This window comes from Melozone crissalis, unplaced genomic scaffold, assembly GCF_028551555.1.
Source record: "Melozone crissalis strain CALT ecotype California unplaced genomic scaffold, PUWL_Pcris_2 ptg000005l_1, whole genome shotgun sequence".
Lineage (NCBI taxonomy): Eukaryota > Metazoa > Chordata > Aves > Passeriformes > Passerellidae > Melozone > Melozone crissalis.
The window spans coordinates 34,770,360-34,795,395 of NW_026535783.1; the positions used below are offsets into that span (position 1 = coordinate 34,770,360).

The 25,036-nt window shown below is 38.7% G+C and overlaps 1 protein-coding gene across 1 annotated transcript in view; it reads right to left on the minus strand.

Moving 5' to 3' along the window:
• Positions 1-25,036, minus strand: part of LRRC2 (leucine rich repeat containing 2) — a 65,100-nt gene that overhangs the window by 19,268 nt on the left and 20,796 nt on the right. Inside the window, exons 3-4 of the mRNA XM_054288453.1 lie at positions 20,814-20,970; positions 7,355-7,491 (exon numbers count right to left, since the gene is read on the minus strand). Of these exons, the coding sequence (XP_054144428.1) occupies positions 7,355-7,491; positions 20,814-20,970 (294 nt within the window). The remainder of the gene's footprint in view (positions 1-7,354; positions 7,492-20,813; positions 20,971-25,036) is intronic.

Genomic DNA, 25,036 nt, shown 5'->3' on the forward strand with positions numbered 1-25,036 from the left:
TGTCAAGGGGTTTTTTAAAGTCACACCTGTTAGCATTATTAAACAATTTAAGAGAGAACTATTTATAATTATATTTTTCAGATAAGCAAAGAAGAGAAATAGCACCAGTTATAACTCCTGTGACCATAGAAAGCCTTTCCAGAGGGAATGTATTCCTGGACCCATAGGTCATCAATGCAAGTAAACTAATAATTGGTTACCTAAAGATTAGAAGCAACCCCAGCTGCAGTTATCATACACGAATGGAATTCACCGTCCTGATGGATATGAGTCAGTTGAAGAGCAAAGTCAGGACCCTGAGCTTTAGGAAAGCAAATTTCCAGCTCTTCAAGGGCTTAGTCAATAGCAGCTCCTTGGGAAACTTATGTCAGGGACAAGGGTGAAAAACAGAGCTGGTAGATATTTAAGGATGCCTTCCATAGTGCACAATATCTTTCTACGCCCAGGCGTAAATGATTAGGCAAGGATGAAAAGGGTCTAGAATGGCTAATCAGGGAACTGCTGGTAAAACTAAAGGGAAAGAAGCAAATGCATAGCAAAAGCAGGGACAGGTAGCCTGAGAATAGGAACATACTCCATTTGTATAGGGGTGGGTTGAGGAAGGCCAAGGTGAAGCTATAAGTGGATCTCTGCATCCGCTTGGGTTTGGAGCTCCACGGGCTGCAAAGGCACAGCTGCCTCCCCATGGCCTGCACAATGGGCTCCAGCAGAACCTAAGTTCTGGCACCTGGAGCACCTCCTCCCCTTTCTTCTGCACTGATCTTGGTGTGTGCAGAGTTGTTCCTCTTGCATGTCCTTACCCTACTCTTCTCTGGTGACAACTACAGCTGCACTATAACTTTTATTTCATTATTAAATATAACAAAAGCATTGCCACCATTTCTGACTGACCCAGCCTTGGCATTGGCTCTCCCAGACTTGGAGGAAGGTTCTAGCATCTTCTGATAGCAGCCAGCCCTGTAGCACCATACTACCAAAACCTGACCATGAAAACCCAACACACTATGCTAAGGCACGAAGAAGACTGGGAGATGTTTCAGGACAGCCAGCAGATCTTCTCCATGGAAATGTTCTGCCTGCTCAGCCTAGTGGCCTTCTACAGTGGAATAACTCCATGAACAGGTAAGGAAAGGGTTCATATGTATGGATTTCTGTAAAGCCTTTGACATGATTCCCCACAACATACTTCTTGTTGAGATGGAGAGAGTGTGATTTGATGGCTGGAGGGGTCAGTGAATAAGGAACTGGCTGGATGGTGTTATCCCCAGAATACTGGTCAATGCCCCAATATCTGGATGGGAGTTGGTGAGAAGGGGTGTGCCTCAGGGGTATGTATTGGAACAGTGCTATTAAGTATCTTCCTCAATTATATAAGCAGTGGGATCAAATGGACCCTCAACAAATTTGCAGATGACATCCAGCTGAGTGGTGCAGTTGACGTGTTTAGATGATCGATGTGATGTGATGTGTGATGTGATGTGATGTGATGTGATGATGTGATGTGATGATGTCACCCAGAGATATGCAATGTCATCCAGAGGGACCTGGACTAGCTCAGGAACCAGGTCCACATGAGCAGCTTGAGATTTAATAACATGAAGTACAAGAAGCTGCGCTTAGGTTAGGACAATCCCAGCACCAGCACAGGCTGGGGGATGAGCAGATGCAGAGCAGCCCTGCCCAGAAGGACTTGGGGGTGCTGGTGGGTGAGAGGCTGGACATGACCCAGCCATGGGCACTCCCAGCCCAGAGAGCCAAACGTGTCCTGGGCTGCATCCAGAGCAGCGTGGGCAGCAGGGCAGGGAGGGGATTCTGCCCCTCTGCTCTGCTCTGCTCTGGGGAGAGCCCACCTGGAACCCTGTGGCCAGCTCTGGGGTCCCAGCACAGGAAGGACATGGAATTGTTGGAGTAGGTCCAGAAGAGAACAAGAGAAATTATCAGAGTAATGGAAAACCATCTCTGTCAGGACAGGCTAAGACAGCTGGCATTGTTTAACCTGGAAAAGAGAAGGTTTCAGGGGAGATCTCATTGTGACCTTTCAGTTCTTAAAGTGGGCTTCCAGTAAAGATTGAGACAGTTTTTAGTAGGAACTATTGTGATAGGACAAGGAGTAATGATTTTAAACTAAAAGAGGTTACAGATAGATTATATAAAGAAGGCATTTTTAACAATGAGGGTGGTGAAACACCAGTACAAGCACCCCAGAGAGGTGGTAGGTATCCTATTCCTGGAAATATTCTAGGGCCCCAGATTGGATGGGGCCCTAGAAACATGTTCTAGTTAAAGATGTTCCTGACCTTTACAGATCCTTTCAAACCCAAACTATTCTACGGTTCTATGATTTTGAAAGGTCTTCACGTCTTTTCTTGCTTATATTAGGACTGAACTGAAACTGCATCAGAAATACAAAACAAGATTTAATTTGCTCTTTTGAAAACAAAGTGTGTTAAAGCAACCATGAAGCATAACATTTTAATTTCTCAGAATTTCAAAGATCAGTATATACAGGATTGACATGAAGATGTAAGTATTCATAGATACTCACTCTGCTTAACAAATTCTTAATATGCTTTAACAGTCCCTAATTTCTCCATTTTGCGCTACTCAGATGATACAGAAAAAATTCTGGTCACTTACTGGGACTCTTCAAATATAGTATTGAACACTGCTCAAGGCACAATGATGTCGAAAAAAAATTTAAATTTGTTTTCTGTATCAGAACATCTAGCACAAGCATTTCTGTCTCGCTCCTGGTACTGTGGAATGGCTTGCCTGTCCTGTGACTGACAGCATGTGCTGTACCAGATGGTAGGATGGAGGAAATTAGAACTTCTTCATATTCCCTCTCTTCTCATTGAAGTTCCTCTGGGTCACATAGTTGCTGTTGGCTGAAGCAACACTATTGGCAATAAAAAAGGAACCCACAACAAAGCTGTCTTTTTGAAATATCAAGCACAGGAAACTCTAATTGTGTGGTTCGGTAAATAATTGTAGAAAGCAATACTTTCTGAAGAAAGCACACCTGAAAATAAGGTCAGAGCAGTTTTTCTACAAACTTTAATAATAAAATATATTATTTAGAATACAGGACTTTTTCCTGAAGAAGAATTTTATTGCATAACCTGTATGATGATAATAGTGAGAGGAACACTATCCAACAGTTAAAATACAAATACCAGCATCATAGTAATGCTTAAATTCACATGCAAAATAGACAAGAAATTTAGAAATAAATCTATCCATGTCCTTCTCCCTGTAACTACTAATATATAGTTTATAGTATAATGACACTGTGCTGAGAGAGGGATTGGATAAGGTACCGGGCATGCCTCTCCTGAGCATCTTAGCTAGAAGAACAAAGTCCTCTCCACCTAAGAATCTTACAAGGTATGTGTCATATCAGGGAAGATTGTGCCCTAGGCCTCCTAGTATACCTTCCTCTGTTAAACTTGGCTACTGAGGTCTGTAAGTATCTGTTTCAAGCTGACTACATAAACATAATGTCATGTAGGTTGACCTTTCTTATGTACACTTATATTTTATCTCAATTTATATTTTCACTCATGTCCAGAGGAAGACATTGCTTATTTGCAAGGGCAGCTAATATAGACTTGAACTCCACTGCAGATCCCTAAGCTTTCTCTGCCAAATTTTACTTCTTGTGGTACTAATCAAATATTGATTTTAACTAATATCTCAAATGTTAGACATAATATCTAAATATTTAATTAAATAATATCTAATAAATATCTAAATCTAAAAATGTTAGACATCCAACAACAGAACAAATTTTTAAAAATTGAAAGCTAGACATTGAAACAGATTGCTCTTCCTTCGACATAATATGAAATTTTATGAAGTCCTAATCCTTGAGAAAGTAAAAGATGAGAGTACACATCCTCAATTTTTTTTCATGTAGCATCAGATTACCTCATTTTAAGATTTAGTGAGATGACTTACAGAGTGTTGAAAGTGGCCTTTACAAGCAGAGAAAGAGCTTTTTGCTAGAAATGAACAGAAAAGTGAGCAATGTGCTTTCCTCCTGATGCTGTTGTCAGGGCATGTCCCTCAAGGAACACCTCCAGAGAACAGTTCCAAATAGAAATAGTCCAGGCACTTGGACATGCATGTTTCTTACAGGCTGATACAGCCACTTCACAAGGTGCATTTGGACAAGGATAATGTCATGGTTTTGGATGGGATGTCTCTCTGGCCATTACTCTATGTAAAAAAAAAACTTAAATAATTTCTACGGGGCTGCAGTTGGCCTTTATTACTTCTCACTAAGTTTTTCACTGAAGAACACTGATGCCATTCTCGCACACTCCTTTAATCTTCCCAGAAGAAACTTTTAAGGACTTGAAAGTCAAATAAAAATTTAACTTCCTAAGAGAAGATAAACAGGAAACATATTTATCGACCTTCTATGTTATTTTTTCTATTGGTTGCCAAGTTTTCTCTTTCTTCCTAGTTTGTAAGGAGAAGCCATTCTCCTACTAAAACAGAGCTTGCACATATTTGCTTTATTATAATCTCCAATTCCTGGTACTGACTCCACATGAGAGACACAGCCAACCCTTATGAGCATTTCACTGGATTAACGGATGTTAGCAACAATTCTATTGGACAATAAATGATATAATCTAACTTGTGGTCATTAATACTTGTATTGCTTTTCCACGGCAGTGTGTTGGCAGTGTGGGCAGTTCAGGGGAAGATGGTCTGCAGAAAGACACCAGAGGCTGCCCTAAATGGATACCAACAATTCCAGATGGCTCAAAGGGACCGAGAACAAGACACAGCAAAATTCCTCAGCAAAGTGTGTGGTGCCACTCTAAAAACTGATTTAAGAAAGAGGGAAGGATCCACCAGAGAAAGGGACAAAATAAAAAGAGTGAGAAAGAACAGAGGAAATACCAAGTCAAAGCAGGAGGAAGCAGAGGCTCTGCATGGTGGAGCAGATCTCCACACTACAGCTCATGGAAGACTCATCCTGCGGCAGATGGATATTCCTGAAAAAAGCTCAGCCCATGGGGACCCCCATGACAAGGAGAGAACAAAAGTGTGCGGATGAAGGAGAAGCAGCTATAAACCACTGTGTTCTGACTATAACTTTCCTTGCCACCCTGCACTACTCAGGGACAGAATAGGAATCTGAAATTAAGTTGCTCTTGGGAGAGAGGGGAAGATTTTTTTTATTGTCTTTGTTTCTTATCACTGAAATATATGTTGACAAATATTAAATTAATCTTGCCAAAGTACAGTCTGTTTTGCCTACAAAAGTAAATGAGAAACAATCTCCCTGTCTTTTATCTTGAACCATGAGATTTCTCAAAATATTTCCTCCCAACGTCATGCTGAAGAGGGAGATGAAATGATCAGACAGGTAGGCATTTGGCTTTTCAAAGCTAGCCCAGCACTTTTTTTCTGTTTTCCGTTTTTAGACTGTTTAGACTAATTCAATATTTTAATTTATTAAACAGTTACCTGCTAATCACTATTTGTCTGAGTGTCAACATTAGACACCTATTATGTCAGGAGGATTCCAATGCATTTGTTCTGCATAATATGAGCCATAGTGAGTATGCTAAAGGCCAAACACTTTGCAGCATTTCACATCATTCAACAAAAGTGTTCCTTTAATTGCATGTTCAGCTTCCAAAGCTGCCCTTGAAATTTTGATTCTGAGAAACTGAGTTTATAATCCAAATCAGAAGAGCTTATGTAGCCTACCTCCCAGATCACTACAAATATAAATTGAGTTTTGGCCTCCAGAGAAACACAATAAATAATGCCAATATTTTTCTTCTTCACCTTTTGCACCATACTAACATGATGTTGCTTGCAGTTTTTACTATTATATATAGTTATTTGCACAACTCCAATTTTTTTCCCCTAAGTTTTAAGCGAACAATTAGGCCGTAACCTACACTCACTTTTGTGGCTTTCGATTTCATTGAATAGGAGACTTTAGGAAGGAAACAGTATTTTAGAGCTCTCCAAAAGAAACATCGGTCTCTCAGGCTCAGCCCTGAAAAGACTTATATGCACAGGTAGGTTTCCATGCAAAGGCTACCCATAATGCATAAACATGGGTAAATCCTTCCACTACAAGACATATGTAAGCAGCTGGGAAAATACTCAGTGGTTTTAAAACAGCAGTGACTGGGAGTCAATTTACCATCTACAGGTTTGAATATACTCACATATTCTCACAATATCTTATATTCTAAGATAATTTTGTTCAATTCATTTGCCTATTCAGGACATATGATTTCCTGATTCCATTATGATTCCTTTTTACTAGTTAAATTCTTTCTGTTTCAGTCACTGATTTTGCTATCCAAAGGAGAAGAGGCAGGAGAAAGGACACCTGCACTGGTTATTCTGTTGCAAGCATTTCTTTTTCAGGTCCATTTATTGTGTGAAGGTTCACTCTTAGTTTCCGTTTTGTTCACTTATTTTTTTTAGCAGTTCTTTTTAAATAAACTTCTTTACTATGAAAAGTCAGTGGAGAAAATTAATTACTATTACTTTCCTCAGAAGAGACCATAAGCAGGGCTAAATCAGATCTCACATAAGTTTAATCCACTCCAACATTGCCAATGAATTACCAGTAACAGATGTTTAGGGAAAAAGTAGGAATCAGTAAAGAAGAGGCTGACACATTTCCCTGAAGGTTCCTCTACTCACCCCCCAGAAATCAGGATATTAAGAACCTGAGAAATACAGATGACAGCAAAAATTGTGGTTAGGTACCAGCCAATGATTTTATTTCCCCCTGACAATAAGTCTCAGAGCAGCTGTGGCAGAGAGCAGTTATGCAGCCAACAGAAAGAAAATAATGCTGGTGCATGCCTGGGAGTTCTTTTCTCAGTGTATTATACATTCATGCCATTCCTCACATGTAATATCTTTTTCAGAGAGATATTTGTGCTCATAGCAAAATGCCGTGCTGTTTGTAGAACTTTCCATACAGTTTTTAAACTTAAACAGACAGTGGGAACAAAGTGTGTATGTGAATTTGACTACCAAGGTGTATTTTATTTTTACAGAAAACAGCTATTTGCAGCCTTCTGCTTATTACCACAGCCAAATCCCCTTTAGGATCCTGTCCTCTTTAATATATCAGAATATATACAAGTAAAATTCAGTTACTGGAAAACCAAAACAAAGTACCTTGGCCCTATTTAAGTGCTTTTAAGGCATTTTCAATGGTATTACTAGTAAAACATTATTGTTAAAAACTTCAAGGAATATGACTTAATCTGTTAGGAAAAGATTTGAACACTGTAATAAAATACCTTTTACGCCAAATAAAAAACATGGAAACAAACATAGATTGTTATCTTACTTCAAATGGGAGCTCTGTTATTTCCATATTTCCAGACAAATCCAGTTTTTCTAGATTTTCACAATCACCCAGTTCAGGAGGAACTGACTTCAAATTATTGAAACTCACATTGAGCACTTTGAGGTTTTTTAAGCAGCCTGTGAGGGTAAGATAATTCAAATCAGTGTACTTAAAAATAAAAGAAAGAGAGAGAAAGCAAAAATAAAAGGTATACTCAGTTAAGCACAGAAAAAGCTCCTTATTGTGATGATGAATAAGATTAATAAATATTTTCTGCAGGGATCATTAACATTTTGAGGGGCAATAGTGCCCTTAATCAGCAATGCTTTTGGAGAGAGTTTGAAAGGAGACAGCAAAGACATTGAAAGATCTTGTTTCTTCTAACAATGAGATGCTTCTTGACCTCATTTGAAACTAGAGAAGTTGGCTTTTGGCTTCGCCACTGTAGAAAATTTTTTTACCTGCCAACTGAAACACATCTTTGCAACTTTTATACAACATCCTCATTGAGAACAATGACTCCTACTAAACTCACAATAAGAATTCTGTCTTTAGTATCCTGCATAACACACTTTTGATTATATAATGGATGGGTGCATGTGTTTCATTATTTTCTTTTTTGTGATTTATCATATCTACTGGTTTAATTTAAAGGCCATTATAATATTCTATGCTACATTTACTAACAAAGATTTTTGTTTCTTCAAATTACAACATTACATAATTGTGAACAAAAAGAGGGTTAGAAACATAATTAAAATGCAATATCCTGAAAAAAAATGCAAGTTATTCTGTGATAAAATCAAACTGGAAGAAATTTGAAAGTATCAAACAGCTAATGTGGTAGCAAAGGAATCATTAAATACATAACAAAATGAGAACATTTTATGGAAAGCCTGGTTTTTGTATTACATGAATGATCACAGAATTGCAGAATCACAAATGGTTTCATTTGGAAAGAACCTTCAAAAATCATCTAGTACAAGGCCTTGCCCAAGCTGTCTGAATACTTCCCATGATGAGTCATGCACAATTTCTCCAGGCATACTGTTCTAATGTCACATCACCTTAATCATAAAAAATTTCTTAGGTCCAATCTACACCTACTCTCTTTCCATTTGAAGCCATTGTCCCTTGTCCTGTCAGTACAGGCACTGGTGAAAAGTCTCCTCCTACCTTTCTCATAAGAGCATTTTAAATGTTGAAAGGTGGCAATAAGGTGACAACAGAACCTTCTCTCCTTCAGTCTAAACCCTCCCAATTGTCTCAGCTTTCCTTCATAGAAGTGTTCTGGACCTCTGGCAATCTTCACAGCCCTTCACTGAAGCCATTCCAGCAGGCTCATGCCTTTCTTGGACTGGAAGCCCCAAGACTGGATTAAGTTTACCAGGTGGAGTCTCACAGTGACACCCTCACTTCAACATACTGGTCACACTTTTTTTGCTCAAGATACCGTTGGCTTTCTGGGCTGCAAATGCACATTGCCAGCTCACATCCAATTCTCATTCACCAGCATTCTCAAGTCCTTCTCTGTGGAGCTGTTCTCAATCCATTCACCCCCAGTCTGCACCAATATTAGAAATTGTCCCAGCACATGGGCAGGATCTTGTACTTTCCCCTGTTGACTTCCATGAAGTTCACATGAACCCACCTCTCAAGTTTGTCAAGGTGGTCCTGGATGGCATCCCTTCCTGTAAGGATATTAACTGTATGTACTCAGCTTGTTAACATCTACAATATTTCCCTCTATTAATTTATTTTCCTGTGGTATTCTCTTCTACCCAGTGACAGAATACAGCATTTAGGAGGAAATGCAGAGGTAAGAAACACAAATGCATTCAGCAGTTGGAAACTCGGAGAGAACAGTCTCATTGTCAACAAGTTCTCAAAGCAGACTAGATATTTTTAATGCAAGAGAAGACACAGCAACCAAAACCTTACATAAATCAGAGTTCCAGGTCTGGCCAGGACAGGACTAATTTTTCCAGTGGCTGATAAACTGCATGGCCAGGACCCAGACATTATTCTATACCACCTCACATCATTGTCAGGAGTGGGAGAAAGAGACTTTCTTCCAGCAAGATAGGGTTCTGGTTTGGGCAAGTAACCATGGCGGAGGAAGCCACCTGATTTATTTTCTATCGTCAGAGGTTTTTTCTATGTGAATGGTGAATTTTCTTGTAACTTCTGTCATTAGCATTGTGGTTGTTACTGTACATTTCATTAGCTTATTGCTGTTTCTGGTAAATGTTTTCTTCTGTCAGTGTTCAATCTGTACTTTTTGTTCCTCCCATTCTCCTCTTGAGAGTGCTACAGAAAGAGGAGAGGGGGAAAGCCAGGGAGCAAAATGGAGGGGTGCATGGTTTGAAGAGTCTTGGGGGGCCACTGAATTGGGGGTACCACCTAAATCATAACAATCAGTCTTCTATTTATAACCAGGTTTTTTTAAGAATCTGGTGTTTCATTAGATTTGGTTGACACTGCAGAATACAAAGTGTCCTCACAGTGTCACAGTAGTGTTCTTATCCTTAAGACATTAACATTTAGTTAAACTTCTTCCAAAGCAAATGTTGGCTTAGAGTTGTTCACCTTTTACAATCTATGGAAATCCTCACCAGAGGGTATTTAGTGCTTCCACAGAAAAGGACAGAGAAGAGACACAGAGAGTAGAAAGTCCTATATTTTTTTCCTGAGAAGTTGCTGTTGCCAGAGTCAGAGACATACAGTTTTATGCCAACACTAGCAGTTGCCAGATCACTCAGCATTTTACATAAACCCCACAGTTTCCCTTGGACACAACATTGTCTTTAAATGATGACTGGACCACCCAAATCATCTCACATGTGGCAGACAAGGCATATATTGTGATAACTATGTTACATTAATTTCAACAAGTTATAACAACGAAAAACACAGGGTTTTCCACCCAGCTTCCTTCCAGTTCTAGCTCTGCCAGAAATGGAGGTGTATTTCAAAATTCAATTTTCCTTTTAGGATGGTGACCTTTTTTTCCTTTACTGTCAGCTGCTGGTTTAGTTAAAATAGAAAAGATTTCTGTAAGACTACAACATGCATTGTTTTGCCAGTACATTACTATCTGACAAGGGTCATTGGGGCAATGAAACAAATTTAATTGTGTCAACATGTGAACTACATTTTAAGCACCTAAAAATTATAGAAGTTTAGTCTAATGATCAGGAAACCTCACTGGGTTTAGTATCATAATGTAGATGAAGATATTATATCACATGCTAAGTGTCATAACCATGAATTTACCACTTCATTGCAAAAAAATTATGACTAAGATAGAAATGCCTTAAAACTAGAGAATCAGAAAATCAGAATTTACTTCCCCAACCAACTAATCCCTTGTTAAAGGAGAATGAAAGAATGAAAGAAGAACCATTTATTCAATAGCCCTGGAATGTTTTGCCTGTTCTTTCAGCACTGGAATATTGTACTGGTTCTATCTGGAATGGAGTTAGTGCTTCTCATAGCAACTCATATAGTGTTATGTTTTGGATTTATAACCAAACAATGGTAATAACTGAACAGTGCTAATGCTGCAAATTTTTTTTTTCTCACTCTGATGCCCCAGTGAGTCAGCTAGGAGTGGGCAAGAGGCTGAGAGGTGACAAGGCTGACACATTGGATCCAAACTGACCAAAGGAATATGCTATAAGTCACATTCAGCAGTAAAAGCAGGAGACAGAGGTGGAATGGAAGTGAGTTTTAAGATCTCTATTGCTTAGAGACTGAATGTGGATCAATTTGTGGTGAGTAAATGTTTTTGCATCACTGATTTGTTTACTTCTTTTTAAACTCTCTTTGTCCTGATGCATGAGTTTTCTCACTTCTGCTTTCCCCTTTCTCTCCCCCTCCTCCTGTGGGAGACAGGACTGCAGGGGGCTAAGCAAGCTGTATGAGGCTTAGCTGCCTACAAGTGCTAAACCACAACAGATGTTGCTAATTTTTCAGTCACTGAAAGTTCTGCCTCTCAGTTCCATTAGTAATTGAAGAACTAACTACTAATGGACTACGAGGCGAGGCATCTGGTGTTACCAACATGATAGTCACTGACTCATCTAACTCTGCTCAGGTGGTCACCTCTGATGCATTAGAAACCTGGAGCAGAACCATGAAATCACAAAAATATAGCAGCCTTTCTGGGTAGTGGGAGGGACCCAAGCACAGCCTCTCTGCCTGGTTTTCACAGCACCTAACAGGCATGTCAATGTTCCCAGTATGGTTTGCAGCTATGAGAAAAAAAACAAGTAAAAAATGCATCACATTTTTTCTTGTCATATATAGTCTCTCTCTAACATGACAGAAGGGCACTAGAGATTCTACAGTCAATTTACAGTAATTGCTGTGACTAAGATTATGAAAATTACTGGGAAAAGGCATGAGTCATGCAATTGAATTTTATTTCCATAACAAATGCAGGACAACATAGATGAATGGGATGAAGCTTGCCAAGATCTGCCTGCAGGGAGCAATCTCTTGGAATTCTATAGGGGCTATTTTTCACCTCTGGGCTCTTCAGTTGATTAAGTTATGCCACCTGACAAGTGAGCAGTAGTCAAACAATAACACGCCCTCTAGGGCAATAAGAAATATATGCGACTAACCAGGATATCCTGGATAAAATCCTTGCATGACCACTTCACATAATCATAACTTTTTCATTTCTCACATTTCATTTGAAAAGTAGTTTATTTTTTACATCTGCTGCTGTTATGGTATTATTAGAAGTTACTGAGTTTCTCAATTTTCTTCATTTGGAATAATCTTCAGATTGCTTGCCTAAATTTATTTATAGAAGTTTTATAAACATCCATTCCTTTGTCAAGTTCATCTTTCAATAATTTTTTTTTCCTTACCTGGTGTTTACTTCTGATGTTTTCATAGTTAACAGACATCTCAGAATTAATTTTACTAGTCTGAATGAGCCATTTTTTCTAGTCTCTGCTGACAAAATAAAAATTCCCCTCCTTAAATGGTCCTAATAGACTTATTTTGCATCTGTTCTCATCTAAAATTACTGAGTAGTCCTCCTGTGACTGTTAGATTTGGAATTTCATTTATTTCATTTTTTGCATTTAATGATCTCTGACATGCCGCATGAAAACTGAATACATGATCTTGAGCTCTGCAACTGTGAATTTAATCTCTGTATTTTTTTAGAATCCTATCTGCTCATCAGCCTTACCATATTTCCACCTGTTTTGTAGTGACAACACACAGACAAACTGTGTCAGAAAATTTCAGTAACCCTATTCCTGAAAATTGCTGTGTCAAGACTGATCCTTGAGAAAATCCACAAATAACCTCCGTCATGACCAACACTTTCTCTTTCCAAGTAAACACATTTTTGCCTCTGGTTTAATTGCTCATTTTACAATTGTGGCATCAAAGTGCCTTCTGTTAGAGTCAAACATTCATTTTCCATAGTTCTCTGCATCAAACTGGTCATGGAATACCAGGTAGACAAGATCTACTGCTTGAAGCTCAGTCATATTTTCGAAAAATAGAAACCAAATGAGTTGGGAACAACTTGCTTCTCCTTTATAAAATTTTTATTTCAACCTGGTTTCCATTCAGCACCACATCTCTGATTCCTTCCTGTAAATAACTGTTTACAATTTTTGTAACAAACAGCGTAGATAAGGATAGAGTTAGGTTATATGAGCTGTCAGAATGGTAATCCAGATTACAGAGTGAAACCTGCTAGGCAAACTTTGTCAGAGAGAGCACAAATGTGCGACTATAAAAAACATATAGGAAAACTAAAGATTCTCAAATCCTGCATCTTGACCTAAAGTACACAAAATTGTGGAGGGATGAATCCCAAAATAATCTTCAAATACCACAGACATTGCCATTTGGAGGAGGGGGAAAAAGAAGGGTGTTGAGGCAGTATGGACTTTCACAACCCTGAAACCTGCATCTAGGGGTTTATTTATGTCCTCTTAATGCAGAAGTTATCCACCATCTTTGGTAGGGTGCCCAGTAAAATCAGGCTTAATGAGCATGTAATACAGCCCTTTAGGAAGGCAGAGAGGAGGTGACATCCCTTCCATGACTGTACAAATGCAAAACAGGATTTGACTCCCATACATGTTATTTATACATTCATATAATATTCAAGCACAACTTCTGAATTAAAAGTATTAATAGTAAAATCATTGCTGTACAATACTCCTTTTAACTATGCTTCATGTTGCTGAATTTTCATTCAAAAAAATATGTAAATTCTGGAATTAAACAGATAACATTTCTGTGTTTTCCATGGGGAGGCAGTAAAAGCCAAAATTAAATCCATGGCCGCCCTAAAAGTTTCCCAATTAATATTTCTTTTTTAGATGAGAGATCCAGTGTCATAGTTGTTGCATATATTAACAGCCTGATTTTTTAATTCATTTTTCAAAGCCTGAATTGGTAATTAAATTCTGTAATTTCTTATGAGCAAAGCAGCATTCTAATAATGCTAGTACAAATTCACCTTTTACACAAGCCTACATTAGTGGTTCTAAAAAGGTGTCAGAGACACAACAGAGATGAGGTTACAGAATGCCTTTATTGTCTAAATATCCTATTAAATGTAGACCTACTTGGAAAATGCTGGAAAACTTTTTACATTAATCTGCAAGCATAGAATAATTGAAATATGGAATGTCTTGGCTTGGAAGGGACCTTATAGATCATCTAGTTCCAGCCCCTCTGCCATGGGCAAGGTCACCTTTCACTAGACCAGAGTTCTCAAAGCCCCATCCAGTCTGGTCTTGAACACTTCCAGGGAAGGAGCATACACAGCTTATCTGGGCAATAATTGCCTGATCACTCTCAGAGGAAAGAATATCTAATGTCTAAACTAAACCTACTCTCCTTAAGTTTATGGTCGTTACCCTTTGTCCTGTTACTACATGAGCTTGTTAACAGCTATCCAGCTATTTTTTATAGGCTCCGTCAGGTACTGAAAAGCCACAGAAAGGTCACCCCAGAGCCTTCTTTCCTACAGGCTGGACACGCTAATTTCTCTCAGCCTGTCATCTCAGGAGAGGCCCTCGATCCCTCTAATCACCCTTGTGTCTCTCCTCTGATATCACTCCACAGGTCCACGTCCTTCCTGTGCTGGGAGCCCAGAGCTGGATGCAGGTTCCAGGTGGGCTCTCCCCAGAGCAGAGCAGAGCAGAGGGGCAGAATCCCCTCCCTGCCCTGCTGCCCACGCTGCTCTGGATGCAGCCCAGGACACGTTTGGCTCTCTGGGCCGGGAGTGCCCATGGCTGGGTCATGTCCAGCCTCTCACCCACCAAGCCCTTTTCAGCAGGGCTGCTTTGCATCTGTTCATCCCCCAGCCTGTGCTGGCCCCAGCGTATGCCTCAACCCAAGCACAGCACCTGATTCTTGGTGTTGTTAAACCTCATGAGATTCACATGATCCCTTTCGTCCTTTCTGCTTCCTTCTAAAATGGGCACAACATTTTCGATCTTTCAGTCACCTGGGACTTTACCTGACTGCCATGACTTTCAGAGAGTGGCTTAGTGGCTACATCAGGCAGTTCCCTCAAACTTCTGGGATGCATCTCATTAGTTTTCATTGACATTCAGGCTCCTCAGATGGTCATGAACCTGATCTTTGCTTACAGTGCAAGTGACATAACTCCCCCAGCTCCTGCCCTCAGTGCCATCCGCTCAGGAAGTGTGAGAAGAGAGACCGCCATTGAAAACTGAGTCCAAAATGTCCTCATAAAAAGAGTCAACTTGCGACACCAGTGTTTAATACTGCCTCTCCAAAGGGAGGGTATAAACAAAATTTTCCTCTGTTTCATACAAGATTGAGCTGTTGGAAAAATCACACTGAATTCTTAATAAATGACAAACATAATAGATGAGTCTGCAGTTCCTCAGAATAGGCATTTAAGATGAGAATATGTATTTTCTTCTTGGAAACTCACAAAACACATTGGGAATCTTATTAATAGAAAAAGCTATTTTAGGTATCAAGAAGTCACTTAAAATTCTATTACTAATAGTTTTCCCTTCTGAGTTCTAGAAAATTGAATTAACAATATGAACAAAGTAAATTTTACACTGTGCCTAGAAAAGAGACAAAAATTTGCTGTGATTTCTTAATAAAGTATGCCTCAAAAGCAGTTATTTTTAGTTCTAAATATTTGGAAAATCAAAAATGGGAGAGGACACAGTACAAATATTTTATTAACAGCTCTTTGAGAAGTATAATTTGCGGGACAAAAATCCCAGTATAACCTTACAGTTCCGTGCCAGCGTAAAGGCTTTGGCAACATATGAAACTCCAGTTCACTATTTCCTATGTGAATGTGAGAATATATTGTTGGATAGTTTCAGTTATAGCAATTACTAATGTACTAGCACTATTTTACATGCAGGAATTGCACTGCAGCCACAGAGCCAAAGCTAAAGCTGTAATCTCACTCAGAAGATAAAGAAAATCCCCTGGCTACACCTCATTCATGATTTTTTCTCTGTTATTCCTAGGCAAACCATTTTAAGATAGACAACGCCTTTCTTTTCTTTTCTTTTCTTTTCTTTTCTTTTCTTTTCTTTTCTTTTCTTTTCTTTTCTTTTCTTTTCTTTTCTTTTCTTTTTTCTTTTCTTCTGACTAAAATATTAGCTATTACACAAAAACTATAAAATCAAAAGTATTCTCAGCTGTCTTCTGTTACAAATATGTTCTTGTTCATGTACATAAATTACTATAAAAATGTGATAGGAAATACCTGATAATGGATTCAACTCTTTCTTCTCTCAGTTTCAGAGTGTAGCATTATCTTTTAAATCTAGTAAAACAGGAATATGAACATCAATATTCCAGAAGTCCAGAAACTTCTACTGCAGCAATGATTCTTTTCATTGAAAATATTCTTATCACCTGATGTTTTCTTACACCTTTACCTCTTGTGAGAATCAAAAGTTGTCATAATATGCCTCACCGGGTTATCCTCTGCTGGATGATTTGTTGATCTAAAGTTGACTTCAATTCTGTCTGAAGATTAAAGACTCAACAAGATGTATGTCACTGCCAACATCAACTATCTGTCATTGCTTTCAAGCACATTTGAGCTGTGATATTTGACTAGTTATTGCTATTTTGTAAGCAGAAGACAAAATGATGAATATCTTAGCACTTAACCTTTCCAGACACCTTACCTTCTGATTTAACACTCAGTCCTCACTCTTTGCTTGGAGCTCCCAAATCAAACCCACAACAATAATTTTCCTTGTGAAAATTTAGTAGATAAGTTGACTTATATATTAGTATCCTTAAAATACTAAAGATTTTACTTAGAAGCAGTATTCAACAATTTCTAATCATCCAAGACCTTCCATAATATTGCATTATGAAAATAATTAACATTTCCAATACACATTAATATTCATCTCTGTATGTATATATAGTACATGAAATAAAAGCACAGCTATTTGCAATTTGCAAGCATATCCCTTTACACATAAACAAAGAGAGCATTACAAAAATGAAGACAAAGCTCCTCTGTAATTTATGCCATAACAAAAAGAGCAGTTCCAGTGCCTTACTAACACGTGGCCTATCAACACACAACATTCAGTAAGACTGAAAAACATCACGAAGTTTTGGCAAAAAAATGCTGAACAGTCTTGGAGTGGATTTTTGTATTGTTTAATTTTAGACTACATGAGTGATTATGCATTATTTTCTGGATAAGCTAGAATTACTAGTGCAATATAGAATTATATATAAGTTACATGTATATATATATATACAGATATATAGATATACAGATATATAGATATTAGATATAGATATAGATATAGATATAGATATAGATTAGATATATAATATATATGTATGTATAAGTAATATCCATAGCTTAGCAAACCTCTAAATGTAGTTATGCAGTGTCTAATGTTCAAATATATGTTTCCACTGAGGAGTTATTAGATTTAATGTATCTTGAAAAATAAAATTTCTGAACAAAAGTTCTCGGGTGAGAGGAGCATGATGAGTGCTTTAATACCATGTCTGAGGGAAGCCCTAAAATAAAGCATTTTCTAACATTCTCTGGCCCTTCCAGGCAAATATTTGCATCAAAAAACAGCAACAAAAGCATTGAAAAAAATAAATCATGGGTATAAACTAGCGAGATAAACATATTGGAGGGAAAGTGAATAAATGGGAATTACATAAAAGATACTGATGAGCAGAAATCCCATCATTTTAATCCAGTTGAAAGAACAGTGATTCCTACTAGAAACAATGAGACCTTTTTCCTTGTTTCCCAAAAATGTCTGATAAAGGCTCTGCATTACCTTCTACTAGAACAACCTACTTGCCCCCTGGTTATCAATGGGGTTCCCCTGGACTCAGTGCTGGGGCCAGCCCTTTTTGAGTCTTTATTACAGAATCACAGAATCACTGGGCTGGAAGAGACCTTCAAGATCATTATGTCCAACCCAGATCATCAAATCCAGCCCAAAGATCATTGAGTCCAACCCAAAGTCACTATTGTTGATCTGGATGTGGAGATCAAGTGTCCCCTAAGCCACTTTGAAAACAACACTAAATTGGGTGGGAAGATTGATCTATAGAGAGTAGGAAAGATATTCAGAGTCATCTGGACCAGCTGGACAATGGCCCAAGAGCAATTATATGAGCCATGTTCTGTTCTTGGGTCACAATATCCCCAGACAGCACTATAGACTTGGGAAAAAGGAGCAGGAAAGCTGCCTGGCAGAAAAGGATCTGGGGATGCTGGTTGAAAGCCAGTCAAATATGGTCCAGCAGTGTGCCCAGGTGGCCAAGAAGGCCTGTATCAAAAACAGTGTGGCCAGCAGGACCAAGGAAATTTTTGTCCTATTGTACTCAACATTGGTGAGTACACCTCAAATCCTGTGTTCAGTTCTGGGCTCCTGTCCTGGTTTTGACCAGGAGAGGGTTAAATTTTGCAGCTGCTGGGAGGGGGGCATTCCTAATACCCAGAGGTTATTCTATATCACCTCACAGAGATTTTCAGGGGTAGGAGAAGGGGCCTCTTCTGGTCAAGTAAGTGCAGTTGGGTATCACTGCTTTGCTCTGTAACTGACATTCCAGCTGTTGCTAGTAAATTGTTCTTATCTCAATTCATGATCTTTACATTTTCTACCACAAATTTTCCTGTCCACACAGCTGAAAGGGGAGGGGAGAGGGAGAGAGGAATGAGTGAGTGACATATGATTTGGAGTGCTTCAGTGGGAACATTAAATTAGGGAATACCATTTCTAATCCACAAACCCGAGACACTGAGGTGATGCAGAGTGTCCAGAGAAGGGCAACAATGCTAGGGAGCACAAATTTTATGAGGTGCAGCTGAGGGAGCTGGTGTTGCTGATCCTGGAGAAAAGCAAGGTGACCTTATCACTCTCTACAACTGCCTGAAAAGTAGGGTGTAGCAAAGTGAGGGTCAGTCTATTCTCCCATGGAAAAAGTGGGAGAAGTGAAAGGATGAGAGGCAATTACCTCAAGTTGCACAAGGGGATGTCTAGATTGGATATTAGATGAAAAATTCTTCACTGAAAAGTTGGCCAGGCATTGGAACAGGCCACCCAAATAACAGGTAAAATTACCATCCTTGAAAATGTTAAAAAAAATGTGTGCATGTGTCACTTAGGTACATGATTTAGAGATGAACACCCTGGGGATAGGTTTATGGTTGGCCACAATGATCTTAGAGGCCATTTCCAATCTTAGCAATTCTGTAATTCTGAGATCTGTGTTCATGCCTTTATTGTAGAAAGAGATTTAATAGCATTAGTGTTTGGGTTTTCTTCAGAATCATTTTCATTAACAGTGCATAATATTATAAGAATAAAGAAAAATTTTCCTGCTTCTACCTGCCTCAATGGTTAAGCAACAACCCCTTAAAACTCTCTGTTCAATGACTTAGGGTAGCATCTGGCAGGAAACTAGCAGCCTTTGACCTTTCTTCCATGCTATTTCCACTTTCTTCCAAACTATGTCTTATAAGGCGTTTGTCCATTAAACTCACTGACCTATATGAGTTCTGCAATTGAAGTGCTGATAAAATAGTTAGTGTTCATTTTATGTCCATTATGTCCTGCTTGTGTCTTGTTTACTAGCTGTTAGTATGTTTAGATGCCAGGCTGAAGCTATAAAATAGCTTGTAAAATTTTGTCTATGTAAAATTTTCTTTCTAAAATATAGTCCTAGTAAACAAATCAAAAGCATGGGTGTTACTTGACTAATAGAATACTAAAAGAGTAGAAAGTTCTAGCTCAGATTTCTGTGTTTCAGGATGCTCCTCCTCTTTCTGTTTTTTCTTAGTTAAACTTTTGTTATCAAGAGAGGTGAGGTTTTCAGACATTAAACTGTTCTCTCTTAATGTACATAAGAAATGGCACTCATGGGAGAAGCGTAGGACTGCTGTATCTCAAATTAAAGGCTGAGGTATCAGTACATCCAGGTGCATGAGCCTGACACTGGCGAGCCCACAATGGACCCAGTTTCTTCAGCTCTCAAACATGCCACCTATATATGCCAGCTATATTTTTTCATTGTAAGATAAGTAAATCCCTCTCAATACCAATACAATCTGTCAAACAGGCTTTTCTATTGTAAGACCTAAAAACATAGGTGAGGCAAGCATTAAAATTATTGTTACGTAGCTTAAAATGGCAAGGGCCAAAGTATTTAAGCATTGAGAATTTGTTTCTCTAAAACTTATAACACCAGGCTGAGTAGATTTAGTTTAGATATCACAAAGAAATTCTTCACTGTGGGTGAAGAGGCACTGGCACAGGTTGCCTAGAAAAGTGGTGGAAACAATGTCCCTGGAAACATTCAAGGCTGGGTTGGAAGGGGCTCTGACCAACCTGGTCTAATGAAAGGTGTCCCTGCCCTTCCTACCCCAGCAATGGGGTTGGAACTAGAAGACTTTTAAGGTCCCTTCCAATTCAAATTTTTCTATGAACCAATTACTCTATATGTCTTTAATAAATTAAGATCATTATTGAACTCTTAAAAAAATTAAAATGCATATTTTTTGCAGGATTCTATTTTTTTGTTCCTTTTTCCCACAATCTTATTTTCATTTCATCTTGTTTGAGGCTTAAAATTCTCTAATATTTCTATTTTTCTTAATCTGTAAGACATATAAAACACCACCTGTTCCCAGAAACTCTCCATCTATTGAATACAAGCAATAACTGCCTTAGATAACAAAAATGTCCTAACATTTTCCTGTACCATATTCATAGCTCTCAGTGCAAATTTGCAAGTATAATTAAAGCCAGAGAGATATAAAAATGTAGTGGGGACTGTTCAGTGTAAATGAGGAAGACAATTACCAGTAAATTAACAAGAATATCCATGGATGTTCATTTCCTGCAATAGAGTTAAATGGTATCAGTATAAAATATCTGAATATCTTGAACCAACTCACCAATTTCTGCTGGAAGATGGTTGATTTGATTTTTTGACAATTCCAGTACTCTCAGATCTTGAAATAGTGCAAGGTAGGCTGGAATGGTCTGTATCAATGTATTGTACACATGCCATTCTTTCAGATAGATCTGTTCTTTCAGGGAATCTGGGAGTTCCTGTAAATGAAATAAGAACTGGTAAACAGAAAGCATGAACTTAGAATTTTGTTACTCTGTTTCCAAATAAGAAGAAAAATGCACTTTGCCTTAAGTATCTTGATGTAGAATTGTAGTTTGCCAAAGCCTTACAGAAGCTGTCTTCTTTTGAGGAGCGCTGCAGCTGTCTTCATCACATATCCATTTTTTAAACTCCTAATGCAATTATTTGCTCTAAAACAGAAACCTATCTGAAGAACTCAATCTGTTTGGTGTCTCACACATTATTTCCTTTTTCCAGATGGAGGATTTCTTTAAAACACATTTCAGTGCTTTAATTCACACATCAAGATGTAGTAAAATGCAGCACAGAACAGAAGAGTGCATAGAGAATATCTAAATAGGGTTTGCTAAAAAAAAAAAAAAGAGGTGTGATTTTGTTCTGAAAGCCTGCCAATGCTTCAAAACTTGTTTTCCAAGAGGGAACAGAAACAATTTCAGATACTATACACAAATATCACCTGGCTTAACTTCCTAAGATGCTGTTGCAATGTTTAAAAAAATTTAGAGGATTTCCTTAGAAACAATGAAATTGATTTTAAAATTTAAAAACAAAATCGAATTTTAAATCAGTCCACATTTGCAAGTAATTTTTATTTAGTCATGCAAAATCCTTTGCTTTCAAAATTCAAAATAATTTTGAAATTTCCTGTAATTTCTGACTTATTTTCAGATTATTCTATTTAACAAAAGTCTTCAATACATGAATGAAACCTAAATTTATAAAGCTTTACATTCTTACAAAATTGCTTTAATTAATTGGTAGTCGCTTCAGATGTACATGTCTTTGTTTGAATTGTCACCAAATTCTTTGGACTTCAAATAGACAAAACTAAATTCCAAAAGTTGAAGATCAGATCATTTAACCCCCACTTTCTTAAGCATTGCATAATTTACCAGTCTGTCCTAGCTTTTATAACACTGTGCACAAGTAACATGTGGAATAAATAATCTGGAAGAGGTTCTGCCACTAATTTTGCTCTGTAAGAAGAGATGTGAGTGTTTCGACCTTTGATTCTTTTATAAATTTCAGATTGTTTCCTATGCATGAAGAATATGGCACAGTAGGAATTACTGTTTTTCATAAAAATGATATTGCCCTCTTTTTTTTTTCTCTCTAGATTTCATAGTTTCCCAAGACATTTGTAAGAATGACACATTTGAAATTTTAATAGTACTGAACTTCTGTATTAGCAATAGTGCTACTTAACTCTTAGTTAAATCAAAACATCTAAATATAATTATAGATATTCTGGACTGTTGATCAGAAGCCATTTTTTGGTTGTTATTGCCTCCCATTTCAGTTATTTTCAAATTTATGCATGCAGACATAACGCCTATGTTTTGTTGTTCTGGCTTGCTACCTTCCCTTCCATATTTGATAAGATAATTTCATTTCTTACTTCACTTTCCGATTAGGTGTATGTGTGTATTGCATTGTGAACCATCTTCTTTATTTGTCAGTTTATGACAATTAAAAAATAAAATGCCTCAAATGCCTCAGGGCTGGTAGGGAGAAACCTCTCCAACTTTGTGGCATTAGTTACTATTTCTCATCTTCAGTGCTGCACATTTTTCTGCGGCAAAATAAAATAACAGAGGACAGCAGCAAATGCAATTAGTATTCTCTTTCTTATCTTTGAAGAATGGAAAATTCAGTACAGAGGAGATAGTATTTAGCTGGAGTGTTATATATATCTCTGTAGGGAAAAAACATGATTCAGAGAGAGAGATTAATAAACATATTGGAGAGGAAAAGATGTCTATATTCACAGACAATATTTTCCACTCTATTTCTCCACACTGCAGGTCAGTCTCTGCTTTTCTATTGACATAAAGGGTTTTTTTTCACTTTATTGTCACAATACATTATCTCCAGCTCTTTGGTGGCAAATACAGCCCTTTGCCCTCTGAAGCCAACAGTCACACTCTTCTCCCACACGGAAGGAAGAAGAAATAAATTCTCCTTGATACATTGAAAACAGTGCAGCATACAAGGCTCTCTACCAGAGCAAGATCAAACTCATTCACCACTTCAGAAAAATTAAGCCAAAAAATGAAAAATATTTATTACTAATGCATCACTTTTTTTTAACTCTTCATGTCTGCGTTAAGACTTGTTTAGAGCACCAAGATATTTCTGTGCAGCAACAGAAATGCATTTAGACACTACTTCAAAAGAATGGAAGTAGATTCCATTCTTCTACCAACTGCCAACTTGCTTTCATTTCTTGCGAATATTTCTCTCTATCATATGACCATATTTACAATTTGCGAATACAAGAATGCAAATACTTTGCTACTGTGTGCTTTTTCAATATTTTTCATTTTAAACTGTATTTATGTTTGTGTTGCTGAAACATAAATTGATGTGATATTTTGCTTCATTACAAACTAGATAGGAATAGGAACTGAAACTTCCACAAGTTTTATGTTTGTTTTACTCTCTGATTCTCTTGTGTTCTTTTGTAATCTTCTGCTGCCATGCTGAAGCTGGCAGCCTGCTGATAAATTGCTGCGTGAAGACTGACACTTGGAGGATAGCCAGTCTTTTGCCTTTAACAGCAAAACAATACCTCAAACTTGTTTGATTTTTGGAACCAAAAAAGTTTTAAAAGGAAATAAATAACAAACATACAACTATTGCTGATTATAATATCTCTAATTAGAAGAGAATACACCTGCTAGACCTGAGTCTGAACTAAAACTGTGATCAAAGCTCTAAGTTTACATTTGGTTTCTTTTCCAGCTCTATACTTTTATCTGTAATGGGCCAATATAAAATTTTGGATCCAAATCTCCCACTCTTTTCAAACAATGTGAAGCTAGTTCCAGGCACTCCCTGCTGCAGGTCCCCAGCACAACACTGACACTGTCCCCATGTCCCCCCTGTTGTCCCCAGCATAACTGTGTGTTCTCTTTCACCCAGTGTGTGAAAGGCCAATCCACACAAGCATTCTTTGATTAATTTACAGTTTTGCATAGAAAGGATTGCTGGGGGGCAAGCCATATACCTTACCAGGGCAATTCTATCAACACCTAGTTTATCCTTCTGACATCTGGACATCACTCCTCAGACACTGGCTGCCCAGGGTGGTGGCACCCCAAGCGGCTGAAGGCAGACAGGGCTGAGCTCAGCAGGGCCACAAGCACTGGGGCTGTGTGGGAGGGGATGGTTTAGGTCAGCTGGAGCCTCTGTGTGGAGAAAGCAGGGACTGCCAGGCATTTCTGCTTCCAGCTGTGTTCCCTCAGTCCCAGACAGCTCTGAGCTGTTATAAGGGTGCTGGAGTGTGTGGTCCATTGCCACAGCAGCTCATTCCAGGGCCCTTTGTGATGCAGGGGTCTCATGGTGCCTAGAGACCACTGTTCCATGGGGCCACGCCCTGACCCTGAGGTTACCTAAAGAGCACTAAGACTGGAGTGGCCAATCCCAGGAGAACACTTCCTTCAGAAGGTACCACTCTCCCCTCAGTGGCAGACATTGCCAAAGAGGCACAGGGTGAAGGACTCAGGGGATGGGACCACCAACTCCTCTTCCTCCTACTCCTCCTCCTCCTCTTCTTCCTCTTCCTCCTCTTCATCTTTCTCCTCCTGCCCACAGGTGGGCCCCATGCAGCCATAGGCAGCACTGCAGGCAGACAACCACTGTGTGCCTCTCACCACTGAAGCTCAAGAGATGTCCAAGGCAGCAGCTTCTGACTTCATTAAGCAGGTGACAGCAGCAGAGGCAGAGAGCCAGGGAGCTGCTGTGCACAGCCCCTGCAGCCCACCCCCCAGCTCCTCGCCAAGCCCTCTGGAAGCCCACATCCCCAGCAGGCGATGGGCAGGGGCAGCAGCAGGGGCAGTCCTGGAAGTACCAGAGACCAAGAAGATCTTGGTAGAGAAGAGGGAATGCTTGAAACTCTACAACCTCCAACACCTGTTTCAAGTGGAACACAATGAAAATCAAAATTGGAGTGCTAGAAAAGAGAAGCCTCCCCCGCCCCTCACACATCAGGCGTGGTCAGAGCACTGGGGTTTTAACAAC